Source organism: Canis lupus, chromosome 10, assembly GCF_011100685.1.
Source record: "Canis lupus familiaris isolate Mischka breed German Shepherd chromosome 10, alternate assembly UU_Cfam_GSD_1.0, whole genome shotgun sequence".
NCBI lineage: Eukaryota > Metazoa > Chordata > Mammalia > Carnivora > Canidae > Canis > Canis lupus.
This window is the reverse complement of record NC_049231.1, coordinates 9,190,999-9,211,571: the sequence shown is the minus strand read 5'-3', so window position 1 is coordinate 9,211,571 and position 20,573 is coordinate 9,190,999. Positions and strand designations below refer to the sequence as shown.

Below are 20,573 nucleotides of genomic sequence, written 5' to 3'. Positions count from 1 at the left end.
CATATGTGTCTATGTGCCATGATAACTTTCAAACCTCTGCAAAGCTGTGTGGGTTGGTCCAAGAGGCCTCGGTGCTATTTTCCTCTGTTACAAAGATGACAGACAGGTTTGATGTATTTTGTTGCCTCTACTATTGTTTCATTTCAAACCATTTCAGTGGAACATGGATTTTATTAAAAACCAAGGGAAACAACATTGAGTGCTCTGTGATGGTTACTACAGCTTGGCAAAATAGAGTATAAGTTCATTGGCAGATGCTAAAAAAGTTGCATTTTCTGGTCATAACAAAATTTTTGTCTTTGAACCCTATGCCCAAAACAATTTGCAGTTGTAAAATATGACATGTATAAAAATGCTAAATGCTTATATTTCTCTGGAGGAATTATATCAAATCATTGAGTGGAGGTTTAAATTATGAATTAATTGTAGTGGATAGAATGTTTTACATACTTTGCTAGAAGCTAAGAATAATGACTGAATGAAATCCCCTTAACATTTACTATGGACTAATTTAAACAGTGGGTAAGGTATTGGTATATGTATTTGCTTTTTCTTTCAATGTTGTGTTGAGATATTAAACCATCTGTTCTTATGCATAAACATTTTCCTGGGATTCAGATGGGATTATGGGATATGATATGGTTCTATGATTATTATGGGGTGATCAGCCTTTTTATAATAAAATCTTACTTTAGGGGCCTTTTAATGATCCTTAAAAGGAAATCACTACAGACTTCAAACTAGCAAAATATCTCCTCTCAGAGGCAAATTGTTTTTTTTTTTTTTTTATAAATGTCAGTATGGGTTCTTTTAATTATCAAATACCTAAATTAAATGTAAACTTTCTAGATGAAGATGATATTTTTGTACTTATTTGACCTATAGCTCATTTTTAGGATTAATTCTAAGGTAGACTCAAAACTAATTGCTTTTCATTCTCATCAAATGGAAATATCCCTGAGAGAAGCTATAAAGCCAAAAACTGACCACTGTGCAGGATAGCAGGATAATTTGTAAACTCAATAAAAGTTATAGGTGCATATTTATAATATGAATATGTATAAAATATAAGTAAGTCAAATACTACTATAAAATAAAATATTCACATTCTAGAACATTTCAGAGCATTCTAGGTTTGAATATGTGAGCAAAATTTCAAGATTTACATGTCTAGCAAAAGATTTCCTCCTGGGGGGAAAAAAAGAGCTTTAAATCAGTAAATCTCACCCACTTTGCAACCCTGTACACTAGTACAGCACAGTCCCACAAAAAGTGGTGTCTCCTCACCAAAAAGAAGTAAAGAAAGAAGTAGGCAAAGGGAGCACATATAAATACCAAGAGGGGGAGCCCCTAGTTGCTTCTCATAGTCTCCTATTGGGGTATTCACCTTTCACCTTTCTCTTGGGAATCACAGGTTGAAATAGATTTAAACCTAATGGGCAGCTCTGCAATTGCCTCCTTCTCCAATTGCAAATCTAAAGTGACTTTTAGTTTTTAAGTTTGTAAATACTTTATTAACACAAACATTTTTATATCAAGAAGATAGAATGTGCACATTTTCTAATTTGCTTGCTGAGCATCTTTGCTTTGCAGTCTGTAGGCAACAGACTGTAGTTGCGTTAACCATTGCTATAAAACGGGAACTGTATGGTGTGGGTGAACCATGGATATAAAGATGTGACTATTCCAACTTCATTATTACAGCACCGTCTAGCAGAAAGCCAGGAGACCCCCTTGTCATATCAGATATCAAGAAAGGAAGTGTGGCACACAGGTAAGGAAAATGAATTTTCTGGTTTATTCCAAGGCATTTCTGTTTCTTTAAGTAACTCCACCCCCAACATGGGCCTCGAACTCAGGACCTGAAGATCAGGAGTTGCATGCTCTACCAACCGAGCCAGCCAGATGCGAGGCATTCCTTAATTAAAGTAGAAATGACCCTTTCCATACCTATGGTAGACCTTGCTGATAGATCATGGTATCCTCAGTCTTTCCCAGACAGCAACTATTAATCAATCATATTCAACATTCCTCATGCAATGACTGGGTAGCTAGCTCTCCCACCTCATTTCACCTTATTTCTGTACCCACTGCAGACAACAGTCACCTGAAAATATTTCTTAGGGTCCTTCCTGAGTCCATCACTGGCTCTCCTTCCCTGATCATCTTCTGTCCTTCATTTTCCAGCTAAAAATCTGGAAGTGGCTCCAGTTATGAGAAACACCCTACATGGAGACAATAGCTTGTGAAAGAGCTTTGCTAAATGCCAGAATGTCCTCCCTAGCCAAGCCAGATCCTTCCTTGAGCCTTGAACAGTGTTAGTCTCCTATTTGGTCCATGTAATGTCAAAATTAGAGAGTCTCAAACTTTTGATTTCACAGATCAAAAATATTTATTTTATTCATTTATTTGAGAGAGAGAGAGAGAGAGAGAGAGCGAGAACATGAGCGGGAGGGGCAGAGGGAGAAAGAGAGAATCTCCAGCAGGCTCCATGCCAAGCACAGAGCCAGACTTGGGGCTGGATCTCACAACCCTGAGATCATGACCTGAGCCTAAACCAAGAGTCAGACCTTTAACTGGTTGCACCCCTCAGGCACCCTTAGATCAAAAATATTTTTAAATGTTTGGGAATACTGATATAAGACTATTGACTTTCTATTGACCAAATAAGGACTTTTTTTTAAAAAATCCCATCTATTATCACAGTCATGTCATTAAAGTAGTTTTAATGCTCAAAAAGTAGGAAGGACATCGTATGAGTTTAGATATATAAGTATAGGGCCAGATGCCATGGCAGGGAGACATAAATAGGCTGCGACCAACAAGACTACACTGTGTCTCTCATGCAACAGTTGGAAGGGAGTCAGGCAGTGTGGGGCTGGGGAAGCAACTCTGCCATCCTCACCAGTTTTCTCCAATTGTTGCAATTTTCTAGCCATAGAAGGCAAGTGGAAATGGTGCTAAGAGAGCCTGGGGTGTGCATCTTCAGGGAATGACCCAGGAGAGGTCAGAAGAGAGGAGAATAGAAGCTGACGCCAATTACTAATCTCTGTCACAGAAGTAATACGTAAAAGATCGTTCTTACCAAAACACAACTTTCCTTACAAATATGTACGTGTATACATATATGCACCTACAAACACATACACATTCTCATTATTTTTCTCATTTCATGATGGACCTTAAAATTTGCCAACAGACCTGCAGATGTCCACTTTCAGTTTTAGGCTTTCAATGGCCACATTGCGGACAAGTAGCATCAGATTCACCCTTTTCCCCTACCTCAGCCACGATGGGTTTCCCCGCACAAGTGGAAGTGGCAGGGACACCAAGATTCAGACCTCCACTAAATCCAACCCTCCCTGATTTCCCTCACTCTCTCAACCCTCTCCTAGTACCTGGATTGCCAAGGATGAAATGTAGTGCAATTGCGTGCAGAAGCATGAGGACACCCAATGTCCGTAAACCCTGTGCCATTACCTCCCTTCCTAGGAAACTTAGAATTCCCAAGTGAAGCTTAGATGGTTGTCCTGGACTAATTCAAGGAACTAGGATTCAAAAAAAATGTCTTTAATATTCTTGAAATGTCATGTCATGGTAGCCATCCAAAATAAGACTAGGAAAAATTTATTAAAAAAAAAAGGGGGGGGGGAATCCCTGGGTGGCACAGCGGTTTGGCGCCTGCCTTTGGCCCAGGGCGTGATCCTGGAGACCCGGGATCGAATCCCACGTCGGGCTCCTGGTGCATGGAGCCTGCTTCTCCCTCTGCCTGTGTCTCTGCCTCTCTCTCTCTCTCTCTGTGTGACTATCATAAATAAATAAAAATTTATTAAAAAAAACAAAAACAAAATAAGACTAGGGAAAAAGGGATTTGTTAATAAAATGTATTTTAAAAATAGTTGAAGAACCTCTCTTCCTCTAGAGACTGTCGTCATGCTACATTATTCTTGATGCCTCCTAAGTGACCCGAGTAGGTGCTCATTAATCATGTGTGGCCCTGCATTTACTAACAGGACTGGAACCCTGGAACTAGGGGATAAATTACTTGCAATAGATAACATCCGGCTGGACAACTGTTCTATGGAAGATGCAGTTCAGATCCTCCAGCAGTGTGAAGAGCTGGTGAAGCTCAAAATCCGCAAAGACGAAGATAATTCAGGTATTGATGGCTTTCTTAGTTAAGACTGATTTCTCTAACTGCCCAGCTGTCACAAAAGATATTAGATCTTGATGTTTTACATACAACAGCTGGCTAGTGACATTGCAGCAGCATTTTACATAGTTAAAAGGGTCTTTAAGTTGGGTGTTGAGAGTGTAGCATGAATTTTAAAGGTGCTTTTTATGATATAATTAAGATATTTTTGTTAAAAAACATGATCACAACTGTATCAAAATAACATTCAAAAACAAAAACTAAATCATCACCCAGTACTACCCTACTATAATGGACTCAGCCATTTTCTAGTTGATACTTATATTACATAATTATAGCCATAATGCATGTTATAACTCCATAAGCGTATTACCACTTTTCAAACACTTAATACCTATCATTTTTTTATTTACTGCCTGTAATTAATTTATCATTCTTCTCTTCTTACTTAGATTGCTCCCAGTTGTTTCACTGTCGCAGGTAGTACAATCACAGACATGTTTACGTAAGGATATCTTTACTCAACTTTTCTCCTTCTGAATTATTTCCTTAGGAAATATTTTTTAGAAGGAGAACTGCTGAGTAAGAATAAAAAGGACCTTCTCAGGATTCCTGACAAGTCTTGTACCATGCTTTCTGCAAGGGCCATTCCATTTGTTGGGTTTCCAATAACAGACAAACACAGTGGGGCTAGTACTTCTCAAACTTTCTTAGGCCTCAAAATTACCTGAAAAGCTTGTTAAAACACCGTTCCTGGCCACAACTCCCAGGGGAGGCCTGGAATTCTGCATTTCTAACAAACTCCCCGATGATACTACTGTGGTCCAAGAAACACAATCCAAGCAGCCTGGCAGTTGGCAAAGTTCTTTTATCTGATTATGATAAGGACCTAGAGCTCATTGATAAAAGCCCATAATTGAAAGGTGCAGCTAATGTGGGGAATTACAGAAATTGATAGATGTGGATAGCATAAACATTTGAGGTAAAATTTTGCCAATCTTATGGGTAAAGCCAACTTCTTTGCTATGAATATCATTCTGCTGATCATAGTTAAAAATCTTTTTACTGTTTGTTTGCCTAAGCCTTATACGTAATATATAGTTTATGATACATATACACATATATATAGTTTTGTTTTTGTTTTAATACAGTGAGAATTTAAAGTAATCAGAATGTTTACTCCATTTAGATTTTTATTTGCCCAATGTTTTCAAGTTTTTTTCTCTACAAAATTAAGAGATTTTTGCCTAACGACTCTCCTTATTTAATCTTCCCAAAGCCTTTGATTTTGTTTTCTTCGTAGAACCACTGTACTCACATTTCGTAAGTTATGTAAGATTCATTAAATCACATAGTTACAAAAACTAGTAAAATTGATGTAAACAGGCTTGGGAATAAACAAAATGGACTTTAACTTTTTAAGCTTATAACTCAATTGTTAGCAGGCACAGAAATGCACAGAGGTACTAGAAAGAGAGATCTATTACTCTAGGGCATTCAGTGGCATTGGTAGGTATATTTTACAAAGAGGATGGAAAACCACCATTAATCCAGTAATGGCCAAAGAGAGATTGGTTAAGAGAGCTTCTGCGGTACATAATTCAGTTTCAACCAATGATGAGTTATTGTCAGTGTTCTGGAATCTTCTATAATTAAGCCATCTAGATCTAGAGTTTGTGGTCATATCAGGCCATGTGTTTTTGATTCCTGTTCAAAGTCAAAACAAGTTGGTAGTTGCATCCATCAGTACAGCTGGTAAGGCTGATTGTATTCAAATACATTTTTATAACCGACGCTTAAAAATTTCCACTCATTATTTCCCAAGCAACTGATTTTCCATACCAACATTTGCATTCTTCTCCTTACAAGCATGCTTCAATTGCACTTTCTTTTGGGGATTTATTTCAAAAAAGGATAAAGCCTCAAGCATCAGTCCGGGTTCTGTCCTAGTGAAGAGGCAAAGCTCCGTGGAGAAACCCATTTTGCATGATTTGCCAAACTAAGCAGATCTCACCTACCTTCCTTGCAGAGTAAAAAAGCCAAGCCAGAGATGAATATGTATAGTGCTCACAATTGGCGATTTTCCCAGTTCCAAAGGCAGGCTGTGCAGATATGTTAGGCAGAAGGAGTTGCAGAAACAATAACTGAGCATTTGGAGAGCCGTTTTTACTTTCATTTGCTTCTTTCCCTCAGCTTATTTTTTCTCCTGTAGACCTTTCCCCCTGTGCCTAATACGGTGGCAGTTCTTCTGCTTATTAAGTTTTTTATTATTATATTTTTTAGGAGGTCCTATTTTTAAAATCCTAAATCCTTCCATTGAAAACCATAGACCTACCCAAAAGAAGACTGTAAATATAGGTGTGAGATACGTATTTAGCCAAAACGGATTTCTTCCACTTGGTATGTGGAAATAATATACTTATTCAGACATGTTTTTATAACAGGACACTATTTGAAAAGTATCATCTGATCATTGATTTGGAAGAATTTAAGTGTTTCTATATCCTCTCCCAACATGAGAATATTAAGTATGAAGTGAGTAACTGAATTCTCTTTTATTTAGAGCAGAGCAAGGGGTAGGGGAGGAAATTGTTCAAAATGAATTCACTCAAGGCAGACGAGGTGGTCATAAGGAACACATGCTTGAAAGTGAGACCTGAATTTAAAGTCTGGCTCTACCACGCTTGAGTTGTGCGAGTTTGGACAAGTTACTTAACTAGTCTGAGATTTGGCTCCATTTCCAGTAGTGTACACATAGCAATACCACCTGAGGGAGCAGTCCTAACTTATTAATAGGAATGTTTACCAGCACAGTTTGTATTCAATACAGGGGGACTATTTTTATTACTTATTAATAAGTAAAATGAATTTTCCCACCTTGGTCCTTATCCGTCACCAAGATTTAAATGAATGGGAAATAACCATTGATCCTTACAACAGTCACTGATTTTAGAAGTTTGATGCCATGTTTAATCTGAAATTAAACTGGTGATTTGAATTACTACCATCCTTTGTCTTAGTATTTTTATTTTTTTTATTATTTTTTAAAGATTTTATTTATTTATTCATGAGACACAGAGAGAGAGAGGGGGGCAGAGACACAGGCAGAGGGAGAAGCAGGCTCCCTGCAGGGAGCCCGATGTGGGACTTGATCCCAGGACCCGAGGATCACACCCTGGGCCGAAGGCAGATGCTCAACCACTGGGCCACCAAGGCTGTCCCTGTCTTAGTATTTAAAGTGGCAATATGCATCTATATTCTTCACTGCTTAAAATGTTGTTCATACTAAGGTCGGACTTTCTGTCCTCCCAGAGTCTTCTAGTTCTTTCCTTAACTATCTGTTCCTCTCAATCTTGCCTCTCTCATCAGCTGTAGAAAGTTTGTAACCGTACTGGATATTCCTTGGTTTCCTCAGCCAGCAGTACCACAGTTGGGTTAATAGATATTGCTTCAAAATGTGAGCAAATCTTCCAGTTACACTAATGGCTCTGTTGTGCCTCGTCCCTTACCCACAGAGATGGTAGAAATATTCTCCGAAGTTGTTAAAGTCTTTGTTTCTCATTCAGTCATGCCGTCTCAGCACTTATTTGGTATATGTTGAGGTGTTAGGGTCAGCCAGTTAGTTCTTAGATTAAAAAAGATGCGATCCCCACCCCCCAAGTCAGTCACCTTATATGAGATACAGAAGAAAATAAATAGGTAATAATAGGATGAATGTTCTAGGTGTAAGTGCAAAGTGTTAAGAGAGTGTGGAGGCCTCCATTTGAGCCTGGGGAGCTCAAGGAAATGCTTCTAACAACCTTGGTCTTGAAAGTGTTTGGGAGGCATTGTTAGAATTAACCAGAAGAGAATGGGCCAAAGCAGGAGGTCAGAAAGCATGGCACGTCCTAGTAGCAGACGTAGCTGAAGCAAAGACTATGTGTAAGGACTTTGGTAGTAGATGAGGAGAAAGATATACTGAAGCCAGATGGTTATGATCTTAAAGCATATGAAGAAATTTGAACTTTACTCCAGAAGCCATCGGGAGCCATTAGAAGACTTAAAGCAGGGGAGTGAGGCCGTAGTATTTGGTCAGTGATAATTGGTTGCAACTGGTTACTGAAGAATGAGGCATTCAAGAGTCCCAATCAACTCTGTTTCTAGCCCAGGCTCGGGGAGCAGCAGAATGAAATAACTAACGATGCTAGGCTAGCTTCACAACTGACAAGCTCAGAAATGGGGAAATGAAATTCTCTGAGCATCAGTTTCCTCATCTATAAATATCCATTTAATGCCTACTTCACATGACTGTTTAAGGATCAAAGGAGGGAATATATTTAAGCACTCACCAATGCTGATTGGCACCTAGTAAGACCCAGTGAATCCTAACTACTACCTGCCATTATTAGGATGCTTTAAAAATTAATTTTAGCTTTATTTTGCAATGTCTAAGTCTTTTGGAACACTTGAAATTATAGGGATTTGCCTCACCCCCACTCCCCAACATTTAGTGACCATTCTGCCTTCAGGAGCTTTTGTATTTCTCATCTTTCATTACCATAGTCTAGTAGATAAGTCTAGTAGAGCCAAGTCTTCTTCCCTGGGTCCAAGGCTCCAAAACAAGGGCTCTTCCCCAACCCTTAGGTCCCCAAAGATGCAAATAACCTCCTTGAAATAAAACCTTTCTTTTTTCTTTGGTTGCATCTAGATCCAATGTAAATGAAGAGGGAGAGATTGGATAGCTGAGAAACAGCCCTGAAGCAAAAACACTTGAGAATTTGGAGAGTTGTAGGAAGAAGTAGATGGAGCCTTCCAAACCTGTCCCAAATAATTCCTAAGGGTCTGTCTGCTTTGTATTAATGCCTTTGTGCCAATCAAATGTAGACCTGCTAATGATTTTCCTCACTTCTAATATAGAGCATGTTTTTAGAGACTATAAATTCAGTATTTTGCCTTCATGGGCTCTAATTTGTGTAGAGAAACATTTCCAGACTGTAATTTGTCCCATCCAAAGCAAATTACCTTTACACATTTACAAATAGAGTCTTATGCACATGTAGCTTTAGTACCAGTTAAATCTGCCCATCAAACATTTGAGCTTTCCTATTTTTTTTTTCAGTTCATCATTGCTAGGCCAGCTTAATAATTTGCCCCAGCTTTTTACCCCCCTCAAATCTAGACCAAAGTAACAGAAAGGCCCCATTACAAGCAAGCAAGAATGATCCTAGCTGTGCTAGGAGCAGTCGTAGGGATGGTTTTAGCAAAAAGCTGATTCCAAAGAAAGAACCTACGATAGATTAAAAAAAAAAATTTATCAAAAAAAATTATTTTTTTCCTTTTTTTCATGCTTGATCTCAAAATAATGGCTTTCAGACTCTATAGTCAGAATCATCCAGAACACTTGTTAAAACACAGGTGACTGGGCCCCTCCCCCAGAGTGTGGGATTCCTATAGGTCCGAGCTGAGGCTGAGAATGTGTATTTCCAACAAATACTTAGATAATGCTGAAGTTCCTTGTCCCAAGACTATACTTTGAGAAGCACTGTCCCAAAGCAGCCTGACTTGGAGACTTGTACATGATCACAAACATAAAGAAATTCACATTGTACTCTTAGACACTCAACAACCCCTTGGAAGTCTGTTAGCATTGACATGCTCAAATAAAATGACCACACAACAGCAGGAAGCTGTAAGGGTGTTGTTCTAAACGGTTTATTTTCTCAGGCCCTGTCCTCTAAGAAACATAGCCATGCTGCATAAGATGGATTCCATCACTTTTAGAGATCAAAGTGAACTTTGATTGACCTGTCCATGTATGCATTCCAAAGGCTCTCTCCCAAATCCAAGCCTCCTATTTGGTCCGCACAGGCAGCTGCCATTATGGATTCAAGCCAGATAGCGTTCATTTTGTTAAACAGGCAGCACTCAAGAAGCCCGAAAATAACATTGTAGATAAGTAATGCTGCAATTTTGCATCTGTTCTGTGGTCCCATTAATTTTCTTAACTAGAGCTGAGCAGAAAAAACAAGTAGGCTGGCCCCTTTGCATGTCTTTCACTAATAGTGGTAAACCTTCTGTTGTGATATAAAAGCTTCTTATAATATCATTAACATCTGTTTGGGCTCACTTTGGAACTTAGTGGTGATCCTGCATTTTTCCCTCTCAGAAAGTTTTTGTTCTGGTTAAACACTCCAGTCGCTCCTTTCTAAGCTGGAACAGCCTCGAGGAGAGAAGGTCTTGGAGTGCTTCCACCTCCAAAATGGTCTGAGCATAAATGGCAGTTATCACCCTCCTAGGCCGTAGGGCTTTACAACTGCCAGTTGGGCTAATGGCCCGAGAAGGCAGATGGAGTTGGAAGTGCAGCCTGAAGCTGACTCACACACTCTTGGCACGGCACTGTGGAGGGAGGATGCTCTAGGTTTGCTGGTTCCCACGATGGCAGCCCAGGTCTTATTATCTCTCTTGGAGTGAGCCATATTGGGTTTGCAGAAGGAAACTAGACTTCAGAGTAGCAAGGAGAGTGACTCCCAAAGCTCTCTTAGAGACCTCTTTCCTTGGAACTATGACTCAGGCTAACGACATCCATTCATCCTCTCGTTCATTTGTCCAGGCATTTACCAAAGTCTCCTTGGTGCCAGATATGGTTCTGGGGATATGAAGATAAAAATATCCATTTCCAGGTGATCCTATTAGAATGGAGGAGACAAGTAGAGAAAGCATTCAGACATAGAGTGAAACGTATGTACAAGAGCAGGCATTTTGATGTGGGCAGAGATTGCTTCTCAGGGAGCAAAGAATCCTAGACATTACATGACAATGGTTTGTGGCTCTTCTGAGCTCAGACCTACTTGACTGGATCCAGTCCTTCATATTTAATTTCTCTTGTTAGGGAGAATTCAATTTTAATTTAATTTCTCTCCTTGGAGAGGGAAACAAGAATTAAGAGAAGTTGAGAACACTGGAAGAACACACAGGAGCCGTGAGATCTCACAGAAAAGTCTCTAGCTCTAGGCTAGTAACCAGGAAGGCTTCTGAAAGACAAGACGCATGATCCAGGTCTCAAAGCAAGAGCAGAAATTCTCTAGGAGAAGAAAGGTATCTGTGCATATCTCCTTCTCAGTCGGTTGGGCGTCTGTGCATAGGGAGCAACGCATACAAGGTTAGCAATGTTAGGAAAGTGCAGTGGTTCAGTGAGGAGAGAAGGTAGGAGATCGGACTGGGCCGTGGCCCTCTGGAGACGTAGAGGCTCCAGCTCAGCTCGTGCAAAGAGGCTGTTTTTTATTCTTAAAGAATTGGGAACTACCGAAAAGCTGCAAGTAAGAGTAACGATTCAGATGGATGCTTCCAAAATATTCCGGGAAGAAAAGAGAAAGAATCATATATTGGCAGCGCTGGTGAAAATAGATGTGGGGGACCAGCAAAGGCTGGAGCCCAACCAGGAAAACAATTTAGGAAGAAACTGTCGCTGTGAAAAACAGAGCAGAGCCAAGGTGGGGGCCTCCTCAAGACCAAGTGGCAGTGGGAAGCTCTGGGAACCTTGCCTGGTTGGTGGGCAGATGGGTCAGAAGAATCTGGATGAGACGGTATATATGCAGCCACCACCATCATCTCTGAAAGTAAGGAAGCCAGGCTAATTAAATAATCTGTTTACTCAAGGCACCCACTAGGGTTTTCTAAGGGAATTAATATCTTTAATTTTCTTGAGGTTTGTTTATTTAATTAATCTCTACACCCAAGGCAGGGCTTGAACTCAGGACCCCAAGATCAAGAGTTGCATGCTCCCTCCAACTGAGCCAGCCAGGCGCCCCAATGTTTTCTCTTTAAAAAAAATGTATTATGAAAACTTCAAATATGTTTTTAAAATAGAGAAAAATGTAATGAACCAGCATAACTTACCTAGCATCGACCATTATTAACTTAAGATCAATCTTGCGTCAACTCTGTTCCCATCCTAATTGTCCCACCCCACCCACACATGGAGTTATATTGAAGAAACTCTAGACATATCATTCCATCTTGTAAATATTATGGGTGTATTTCCTAAATAATGCTCTTTTAAGGGATTTCTAAAATACATACCTCCATATTATCACAAAATATGATCAGTAATTCTTAATATCATCCTGTGTTCACTCAATGTGCCATTTCTCTGATTTTCTTGTACCTATATAGTTAGGTAAGCAGATGGGTAGATAGATAGGTGATAGATAGATAGATTTTTATCAAGTTGATTTTAATCTGGGTCCAAACAGATCTATTTATTGCTTTTGGTTGTCATGCCTCTTAAATTTTCCCTTTCCCTTTCTGGTTTTTGTTTCTGACAATTTGTTCATTGAAGAAATCAGAGATCAGCCTCTATTTCTGTCATAATTTAAATACACCATCACTTCTTCCTGTTTCCATTGCAACGTTGTGATAGGAACATGTCCTTCCTCACTAATATACTGCCACTTGTTTTTATTTTTATTTATTTATTTGTTATTTGCAACCCCAACACTATTTACACTCATGGAGTGCCTTAAGAATTGCTGCCCAAGTTAAAACATCCCCGTCTGGGGCACCTGGGTCACTCAGGGCATGACCCCAGGGTCCTGGGATCGAGTCCCACATCGAGTTCCCTGCAGGGAGCCTGCTCCTCTCTCTGCCTGTGTCTCTGCCTCTCTATCTCTCATGAATAAAGTCTTTTAAAAAATAAAAATAAAACCTTCCCACCTAAAGCGGTCTTAAACCCATTCACTCCAGTCTGGTGTTAGTTTGTCATCTTTATGACACAAGTTGCAGAATGGTCAAAAAAATAACCCAGGGCCCTCACTCAGGGTAGCCTGAAGAATGAGCAAACTAGAACCAGTTTCTCCACCTTCTCCCAGTACGTGGGACTGCGCCTCAGCTCAGCTTCTTGCAGACCAGGGTTTATTTTCATCTGGATGGAAGTTTCCATTGAAACTTCCCACAGGTTCCTGGGTGCTGGGCAGCTGTCATTTCCCACAACTCCCATGAAGAGCTAATGGCCAAATCCAGAAAGCTTGTGGCCCATTGACAGGGCAGGGCTTCTGCTTGCCCTACAAGGGAGAACAACAAAGGGTCAGGATCTTCCTACCAGCAGAAACACCCACCCTGAATGGCCTGCAAAGTGCCTGGTGGCGACTCATATTTAACTATGCCAAGGTCCACTAACCAAATGACTCGCCTAGAATTTTATCCAGAATATAGTCGGTGGCACAGTCTACAAAGTACATGTAATCTGTCCAATAATACCCTATTCACGTATGTCGAAGCCAGCTCTGAAGGGTGATGATGTATCGTAGGGTAGGGAAATTTAGATTCTTGACCTCTGCCTCCATAAGGCACCGTGTCCTTGTGCTTCTCTCGGCAGCTCCTTAGCAGACTGTCACCACCTTGGTGGCCACCACTTAAGTAGAAACCTGTAAGAAGTTTGTGAACCATCAAATGGAGCTCTTGAAGCTTCATGTGGAGGTTTCTCAGCTGTCAATATAAATTTGCATGTAAGGGCGCCTGGGTGGCTCAGTCGGTTGGGCGTCTGATTCTTGGTTTCAGGTAGCATCATGGTCTCAGGGTCATGAGATCAGGCCCTGTGTCGGGGGTGAGGAGTGCTTCTCCCCGCCCCCCCCCTTTGTCTCTCTCTCTCTCAAATAAATAAATAAAATCATATATATATATAAAACATATAAATTTGAGTATAATTATGGATATTTTTATATCGTAGGAGGTCGAGCATAATAGTGTATAGTAGATGATCTTTGATTCTCTATGTCTGGAGCTTATTAGGAGTAGATCGTTGAGGAAGGAAAGGTGATGGGTACATTCCAGGAGTCCCGATCCATGGCAGAAATGAAGTAAATGCTGCGGGGAGGGGACCCATCGCTCCCTACATTACTCTATGGACCTTCCTTTCATTTTATGTTCATCGTAATTGTTCACTGTACAGCCACATAATTGAATTGTTAATTCAAGCTTTTCTTCTCCTTATTTCAGGGCTTCATGTCATAAATGAATAGCTGCTCATTGCAGAAATGTGACTGTGTAAATGTTTAACTATGATACGGTCTGACTTGTAAAAGCTGACTATTTTGCTAAAGTAGCTACTGGACCATTTCATTGTGTCCTTAGGTACAGAAATGAAACAGCTCCCTAACCATTCACAGCTCCCAGGCTCAAGGAGTAAAACGAGAAACGCTCGAGAACTTTCAGCATGTCATAAGCAAATAAAACACTTTGAAATCTGAGGCTGCATATTTGCAATCCTGCATAGTCAAGACACCCAGGCGTGCCAAAGGTTTCCCAGGACACCTTGCAGGCCCGTGCTTTAGGCAGGCCGTTCACCGACGATCTCCTTCGTGCAAATGTTTAGTAGTGAAAATTAGTCCATGACAGTGTGGCAGCCTGGTATAGTCTCCTGAAACGTGATTCACACGGCTCTTAATCTCTAGAACAGACGAGAGGGAACCATTCAAACCTGTCCTTTTAATATCTGTGAATTCATCAATAGGATCAACGTTTTCCTATACGATCAGTGGAATAGTGTGTAAGGGATTTTAGATCTCCAAGCCAACTTCTCCAAGCCCCACCTAACCATGTATATGTCAAAGTTTACTTTCAACCCTGAGTGTAACCCTTCTCTATATTGAAAGTTAGCTTGCTTGTAAAAGACTGGAGATGGGAATGGCCTGGCCTGGGTCTGTCACTGTGTGACTCTCTCCTCCCACACGGTCTCCTCAGCCATGTGCTCATCCCACAGGTGTATATCTATTTATAGCACACTTACAAAGTGCTGGGCAAGCACTGTGCTAGGCGTGGACACAGGCTAAAGGGCCTATGGTGCCAGCAGGGTGGGTCACGCAGTGGTTTAGAACATAGGCCATTAGGCAGTGATCCCCTGCCCCGACACTAATGATGACCACATCCCTGTATCAGAATGTAATGTCTTACTACTGAGATTCTACACCCAAAAATCATTATTTCCTGAGACATAATGCTTTGATGATGGAGTTTTGAGTTTCATATTTCAAATGTGAATATATGTGTCTTATTATTTCACTTTTTCCAAAGAACCCAATTATGACTCCTTGGCATTTATTGCAGATGAGCAAGAAAGTTCCGGAGCAATTATTTACACCGTGGAGCTTAAGCGCTACGGGGGGCCCCTTGGCATCACAATTTCAGGAACTGAAGAGCCGTTTGATCCTATAATCATTTCAAGCCTCACTAAAGGGGGATTAGCTGAAAGGTAAAATTTCAAGCAACTGCTTCAATTACCTGTGTCTGAGATGGGTTCCCTTCCTCACAGCGGCAGAGAAACATGCTCCCCTCTCCTGCTGGGTTATCTGTTAACTTTTTCACATCTGCACAAAGGATTGATTCTAGAGCTTGAGACTCTCAGACAGGGCTCCGACTTGACTTTGGGGGCATCTTCTAGGGGGTGAGAGATGTCACGGGCTGAGCAGTGATTTTACTCTCGAGAAATGTATACACTTGACCACAGTCGACTGGAGGTGGATTTATATTGTGTCCATTGTGAGAGGAGGAGACTGAAGTCCAGGGAGGTTAAAAGGCTTGTCCAGCTCAATTCAGCAAGCATTTACTGAGCCTGTTTTACCTGACAGATAGTGGGCTTGGCTGCTGTGTTTTCCAAAGAGGATGATGACACAGGCTCTGCCTTCAAAGATCCTGGGAAACATAGTGACCATCTTCGTAATGTCTTGTAATTTAGAATGTCTGCTTGTTCTCTTGGCAGTGACGCACACCCACCCCCCCCACCCCCACCCCGGGTAAATTGCATTTCTTTCTGAAACACGTTATGGTAGGTATTTGAAACCTTTCCTCCAGTAATCTAGCCCAGGGATGCACACACATTGCTCAGGCTGACACAGATAATGGTCTGCAAAATAGAGATGTAGCACTACAGAATTTTGGAGCTGAAAGGCACCTTGGAAATCAGCTCATCCAAGATCTTCATCTGGCAGATGAGGGCACGGAGGCAGCTCAGAAAGGGGTTACCCTGTTGGAATGCCACACTGTGATGCTAGCAGACACCTGTGTTGTGTTTTTCTTCAGCTACTCTCTTTTCCCAGCTTCCTCTGCTAGAGAGACAGTCCTAGGTGTGTCTTTTAGGAAGACAACAAGAAAAGATTAATATGGATCTGATTCAGCGACCTGCTGGTCAAGTGTTCTGTGGCTTACAACATAAACTAGAGACCCTTTATGAAAGAATGAAGTCATCTCCACCCCCACCCCCCCCAAAGAAAAAATGTTCTTAGAGAGTGGATGCACGGGGAGGCTCATTAAGCAGTCCCTCATGACATGTGTGACCCCATGTCACCTCTGCTACCCCAGCGGCCACTGCCCACTACCCCAGAAGCAATCTGGGCCCACCCCTTCACTCACTGCACTTCAGGGAGCCAGGACGGCAGGAGGCCAGTGCCTGGGACTCCCATTCCACAGCCTGCACCCCAGATCGGAGGGATCGGAGTTTTTATACCATCCCTGGATTTGAACACTTACGAATCTCCTACCTCCCCACCCAGAGCTTCCAAAGATGGACATATGGTGAACATCAGAATTCAAATTTCCAGAGTTGGGTGAGGATGGAGAGAGAAAAGGCCAATGGTTTAGTCGTTCATTAACCAGTAAATTTTCTTTTTCCACATTTCAAGCAGCGGGCTGAGCCCTTTACGCACGTTTTCCCGGTTCATCCTCAGCCCCCACCCCACCCCACCACACCCAGAGATGGTTTTCCCCATCGTAGTGATGAGGAAAGTGATACCCAGAGAGGTTAAAGTTAAGGTAACCAAGTCACACAACTGGAAAACGGAAAATAGAGCACGGATTGATTCTCGAATTCAGCCTCTTTGATCCTTAGAAGTACCAACATGGGGACTCTGCCACAGCAGGCTCGGTGGAGGGCCCCATCCCTGGGAGCCTCGCTCCTGCTGAGCCAGGGTAATGATTACGTCCCACCTTTTAAATCTGCAGAAAGCAGGAACGCTCCATACCGACCGTGGCTGCATTTCTTGCACGACGTTACTTCCTCGGGACTTTTAAGAGGGTCACCAAACGGCTCTGCCTTCTTAGAATTTAAAAAGCGCACACAAGTCCATTTTACACACTAATCAAAACGATTTTTCTAATTTCATTTGAAACCTAAAAGTCCTTCACAGCAGATGCGGTTATCTGGTAACATTGCCCAGGAGAAGGCTGGCGGTGGCTTCCAGAGACCCTTGCCAAGCCTTTATTATTACGAACACGTAAAGTCTGGCAGGGAACTTCCGTCCAGTGGCGCACAGGGATTATTTCTACCTCTCCTGTTACTATTCGGTGTTTCAGAACGGGTGCGATCCACATCGGAGACCGGATCCTGGCCATAAACAGCAGCAGCTTGAAGGGAAAGCCTCTGAGTGAAGCCATCCACTTGTTACAGATGGCAGGAGAGACGGTCACCTTGAAAATTAAGAAACAGACAGATGGTGAGTGGGTCGAGAGCCACGAGTAAGGCTTTACGGGGTGTTCCTATCCCCGGGTGTGCATTTCTAGGGAAGGACTCCCCAGGGGGCTATGTGAATATCTTTTTTTTTGAAATGTGCTCTCAGACTCAGACTCCTCCTGTATCTTTAAAGCCCAATCAGCATCAAGCCCCAAGAAGTTCCCCGTTTCTAGCCACCTGAGTGACCTGGGAGACGTGGAGGAGGACCCCTCTCCAGCGCAGAAGCCGGGCAAGCTCACGGACACATACCCCTCCACTGTGCACAGCGTGGACAGCGCGGTGGACTCGTGGGACAGCTCCGGGGTAGAGAGCAGCTATGGGAACCAAGGTATGTCCTGGCCTCTGTCCCTCAAAGATCCAACCTCTACTCTTTGGGCCACAAATGAACAAACAAAAACCTTCATTTATTTTACTCACGTCTGCTTGGGGGCAACCAGATGGAACATCCTGACTCCGGGGGCCTCGCATTTTCTCCTCCTTAATTCTGATAAGTCGTGAGCGTTTAGCAAACGGGAGCACGGGCCCCATCAGGTCTCCTAATGTCTAAGTGTTCGGTTCACAAAGTGCATGAGGCAAACCGTCCAATAAAGCGGCTCACTGAAAAAAATTAAAATTTAAAAAAAATTGTTTTAAATAAAAAAAAGAAGCTCGCTGAAGACAGGCCCCATTCTGGCTTTTTGGAATTAAGCGGGCTTCCCACAAAGACGGGTTGGGGGTTTGTTAGAGCTGTGCCTTAAGACATGAGCCGGTGACGTGTGACCTCATTTATTCCTGCCTCCTCCTGACCTTTTTTTTTTTAAGATTTATTTATTTATTTATTCATGATAGACAGAGAGAGAAAGAGAGAGAGAGAGAGAGGCAGAGACACAGGAGAAGGGAGAAGCAGGCTCCATGCCAGGAGCCCGACGTGGGACTCGATCCCGGGACTCCAGGATCGCGCCCTGGGCCAAAGGCAGGTGCTAAACTGCTGAGCCACCCAGGGATCCCGTCCTCCTGACTTTTAAGAGAAACTCAGACAGGCTTCCTGAGTATTCAGGAAAGATTTGTGACCATAGTATATAAAAAGTATATAGCATATATATATAAAGTATAAAAAGTGTATAGCAGACTGTCCTTCACAGGCGTCAGCCTCGTGTGAAGAAGTCTGACCTACATGAAAAGTCAAACCTCACTAACAGAGCGTAAACACACAAAACATGTTAGACTGAGTACAGGCTCTAAACTAAAAGCTTCCTGAAAACATCTGTTGCCTTTGATGATGCACAGCATCAAAGGAGAAGTGTGTCCCAAGTCTTGGTATTTCTCCTGTGTGGGACTGAGATGCGATTGCCCCCATCTGGATCTCTGGTGACCCCATCCCTCAGGAAAAGGATGTCCCAGATTGCCCCCCGCGGTGCCTGGAGAATATTGGAGTTCCAGGTCAGGCCATAGCTGCTTAACTACCTGCGAGCAGAGAGACGGGGCAGGAGTGTTGACTGGGGCGTCCTGGCCATCCTCATGTGTGCTGAAGCTGTGGGGATGGGGGGGCACCAGCTACATAGAGGAATGGGTCTGGGAGCAAGATACAGCAGATCCACCCTCGAGACGATGGCATAAAGCCTCACAAATGCTCATTGTCTCGTAGACCCCATAATTCCACTTCTAGGACTTCATCCTCAGGAAATAATTAAATCAAAGACAGAGGTACCAAGGTACAAAGATGTCATTTTAGGCACTGTTTACAATATCTAAATAGCAGTGAAATAAAAATATCAGGTGACAAGGAATTAAAATAAATTTGGAGCATCTATATCCCCTCAAAAAAAAAAACCAAAACCAAAAAACTTTACCTTCTCTTTTTTTTTTTCCCTGTACAAATTCCAGCCTCCCAACCCCTCTTCTCCTCTGATTTAAGTCACTCAGAATAAAATACGTAAACCAAGAGCTTGGAGATCACGTGCTTGAGTGCAGGGGTTGCTTTGTAGCTAAGTTAACTACGTTTTAGGAGGGTCTGTAACCAGCTTGCTCTCTACCTGGTTTTACTAGTTTTCTTCCCTCAGCTTGCCTCTGCCTATGTCACTCTTTGCCAAGTCCCAGGCAGAGGGGACGACAGGGAAAAGGAATGATATTTCAAAGCCATCAAGTAGTTACTTGTTAGCGATGAGACTGGAGTTTGGTGAAGGAAATATTTTGAAGACCCAGATTAGAACTGGAGCTTTTATTTATCTGGCAATTTGCTTTTCCAAGTCCTGATACCGTGTGACAAGTCAACTGTGCCACCCAGTAACTCGTATGCTAACTTCTCATCGATCAAATTCTTGATTGCTGGTTGCCTGTGACCTGATGAGCCACCAGAGGCCTCTGATAAAGGACAGAAGTCAAATTCTATCAGAGTGGACCCCAAGGTTTGTCCATTAATGTCCTTGCTTGTTTATGATTAGTGCAATGACTTTCTTGTTACACACATTTTTTGGTAAGGATGCTGCTGATTTGAATGAGTTCTGCCCATAAGGTAATGTGTAAGGACTTAGCTACTCTGAGGCCCGCCTGACTGGTGCGGTGGGTGGAGGAAACTATGCTTGATCTTGGGTGGGGGTCATGAGTTTGAGCCCCACGCTAGGTATAGAGAACACTTAAAATGAATGAATAAATTCTAAAACTTAAAAAAATAATAATTAAAAAAAAAAAGAACTTGGCTACCCTGTCCTTTTACACTGTAAGATGAGGCCCGTGATTAGCATACTAAAGAGACGGCCTTTCCCACATTAATGAAAAATGACAAACTATTTGTTAGTCGTGAAGCTTTTGAAACTCGGAATTCCTAGACAGAGAACAGTGGTCCTAAGAATATGACATCTGGGGGATCCCCGGATGGCTCAGCAGTTTAGCACCACCTTCAGCCCAGGGTGTGATCCTGGAGTCCTGGGATCGAGTCCCGCATTGGGCTCCCTGCATGGGGCCTGC

The 20,573-nt window shown here is 42.1% G+C and overlaps 1 protein-coding gene across 13 annotated transcripts in view; it reads left to right on the top strand.

Annotated features, from left to right (window-relative positions):
- The window catches only part of GRIP1 (glutamate receptor interacting protein 1), a 660,770-nt gene that overhangs the window by 605,056 nt on the left and 35,141 nt on the right, over nucleotides 1-20,573 (top strand). For all 13 annotated transcript variants that reach the window (XM_038549951.1, XM_038549944.1, XM_038549942.1 and 10 more), the window contains 5 exons: nucleotides 1,705-1,774; nucleotides 4,014-4,159; nucleotides 15,233-15,377; nucleotides 17,474-17,613; nucleotides 17,764-17,958. In XM_038549951.1, coding sequence (XP_038405879.1) covers nucleotides 1,705-1,774; nucleotides 4,014-4,159; nucleotides 15,233-15,377; nucleotides 17,474-17,613; nucleotides 17,764-17,958 — 696 coding nt within the window. The remainder of the gene's footprint in view (nucleotides 1-1,704; nucleotides 1,775-4,013; nucleotides 4,160-15,232; nucleotides 15,378-17,473; nucleotides 17,614-17,763; nucleotides 17,959-20,573) is intronic.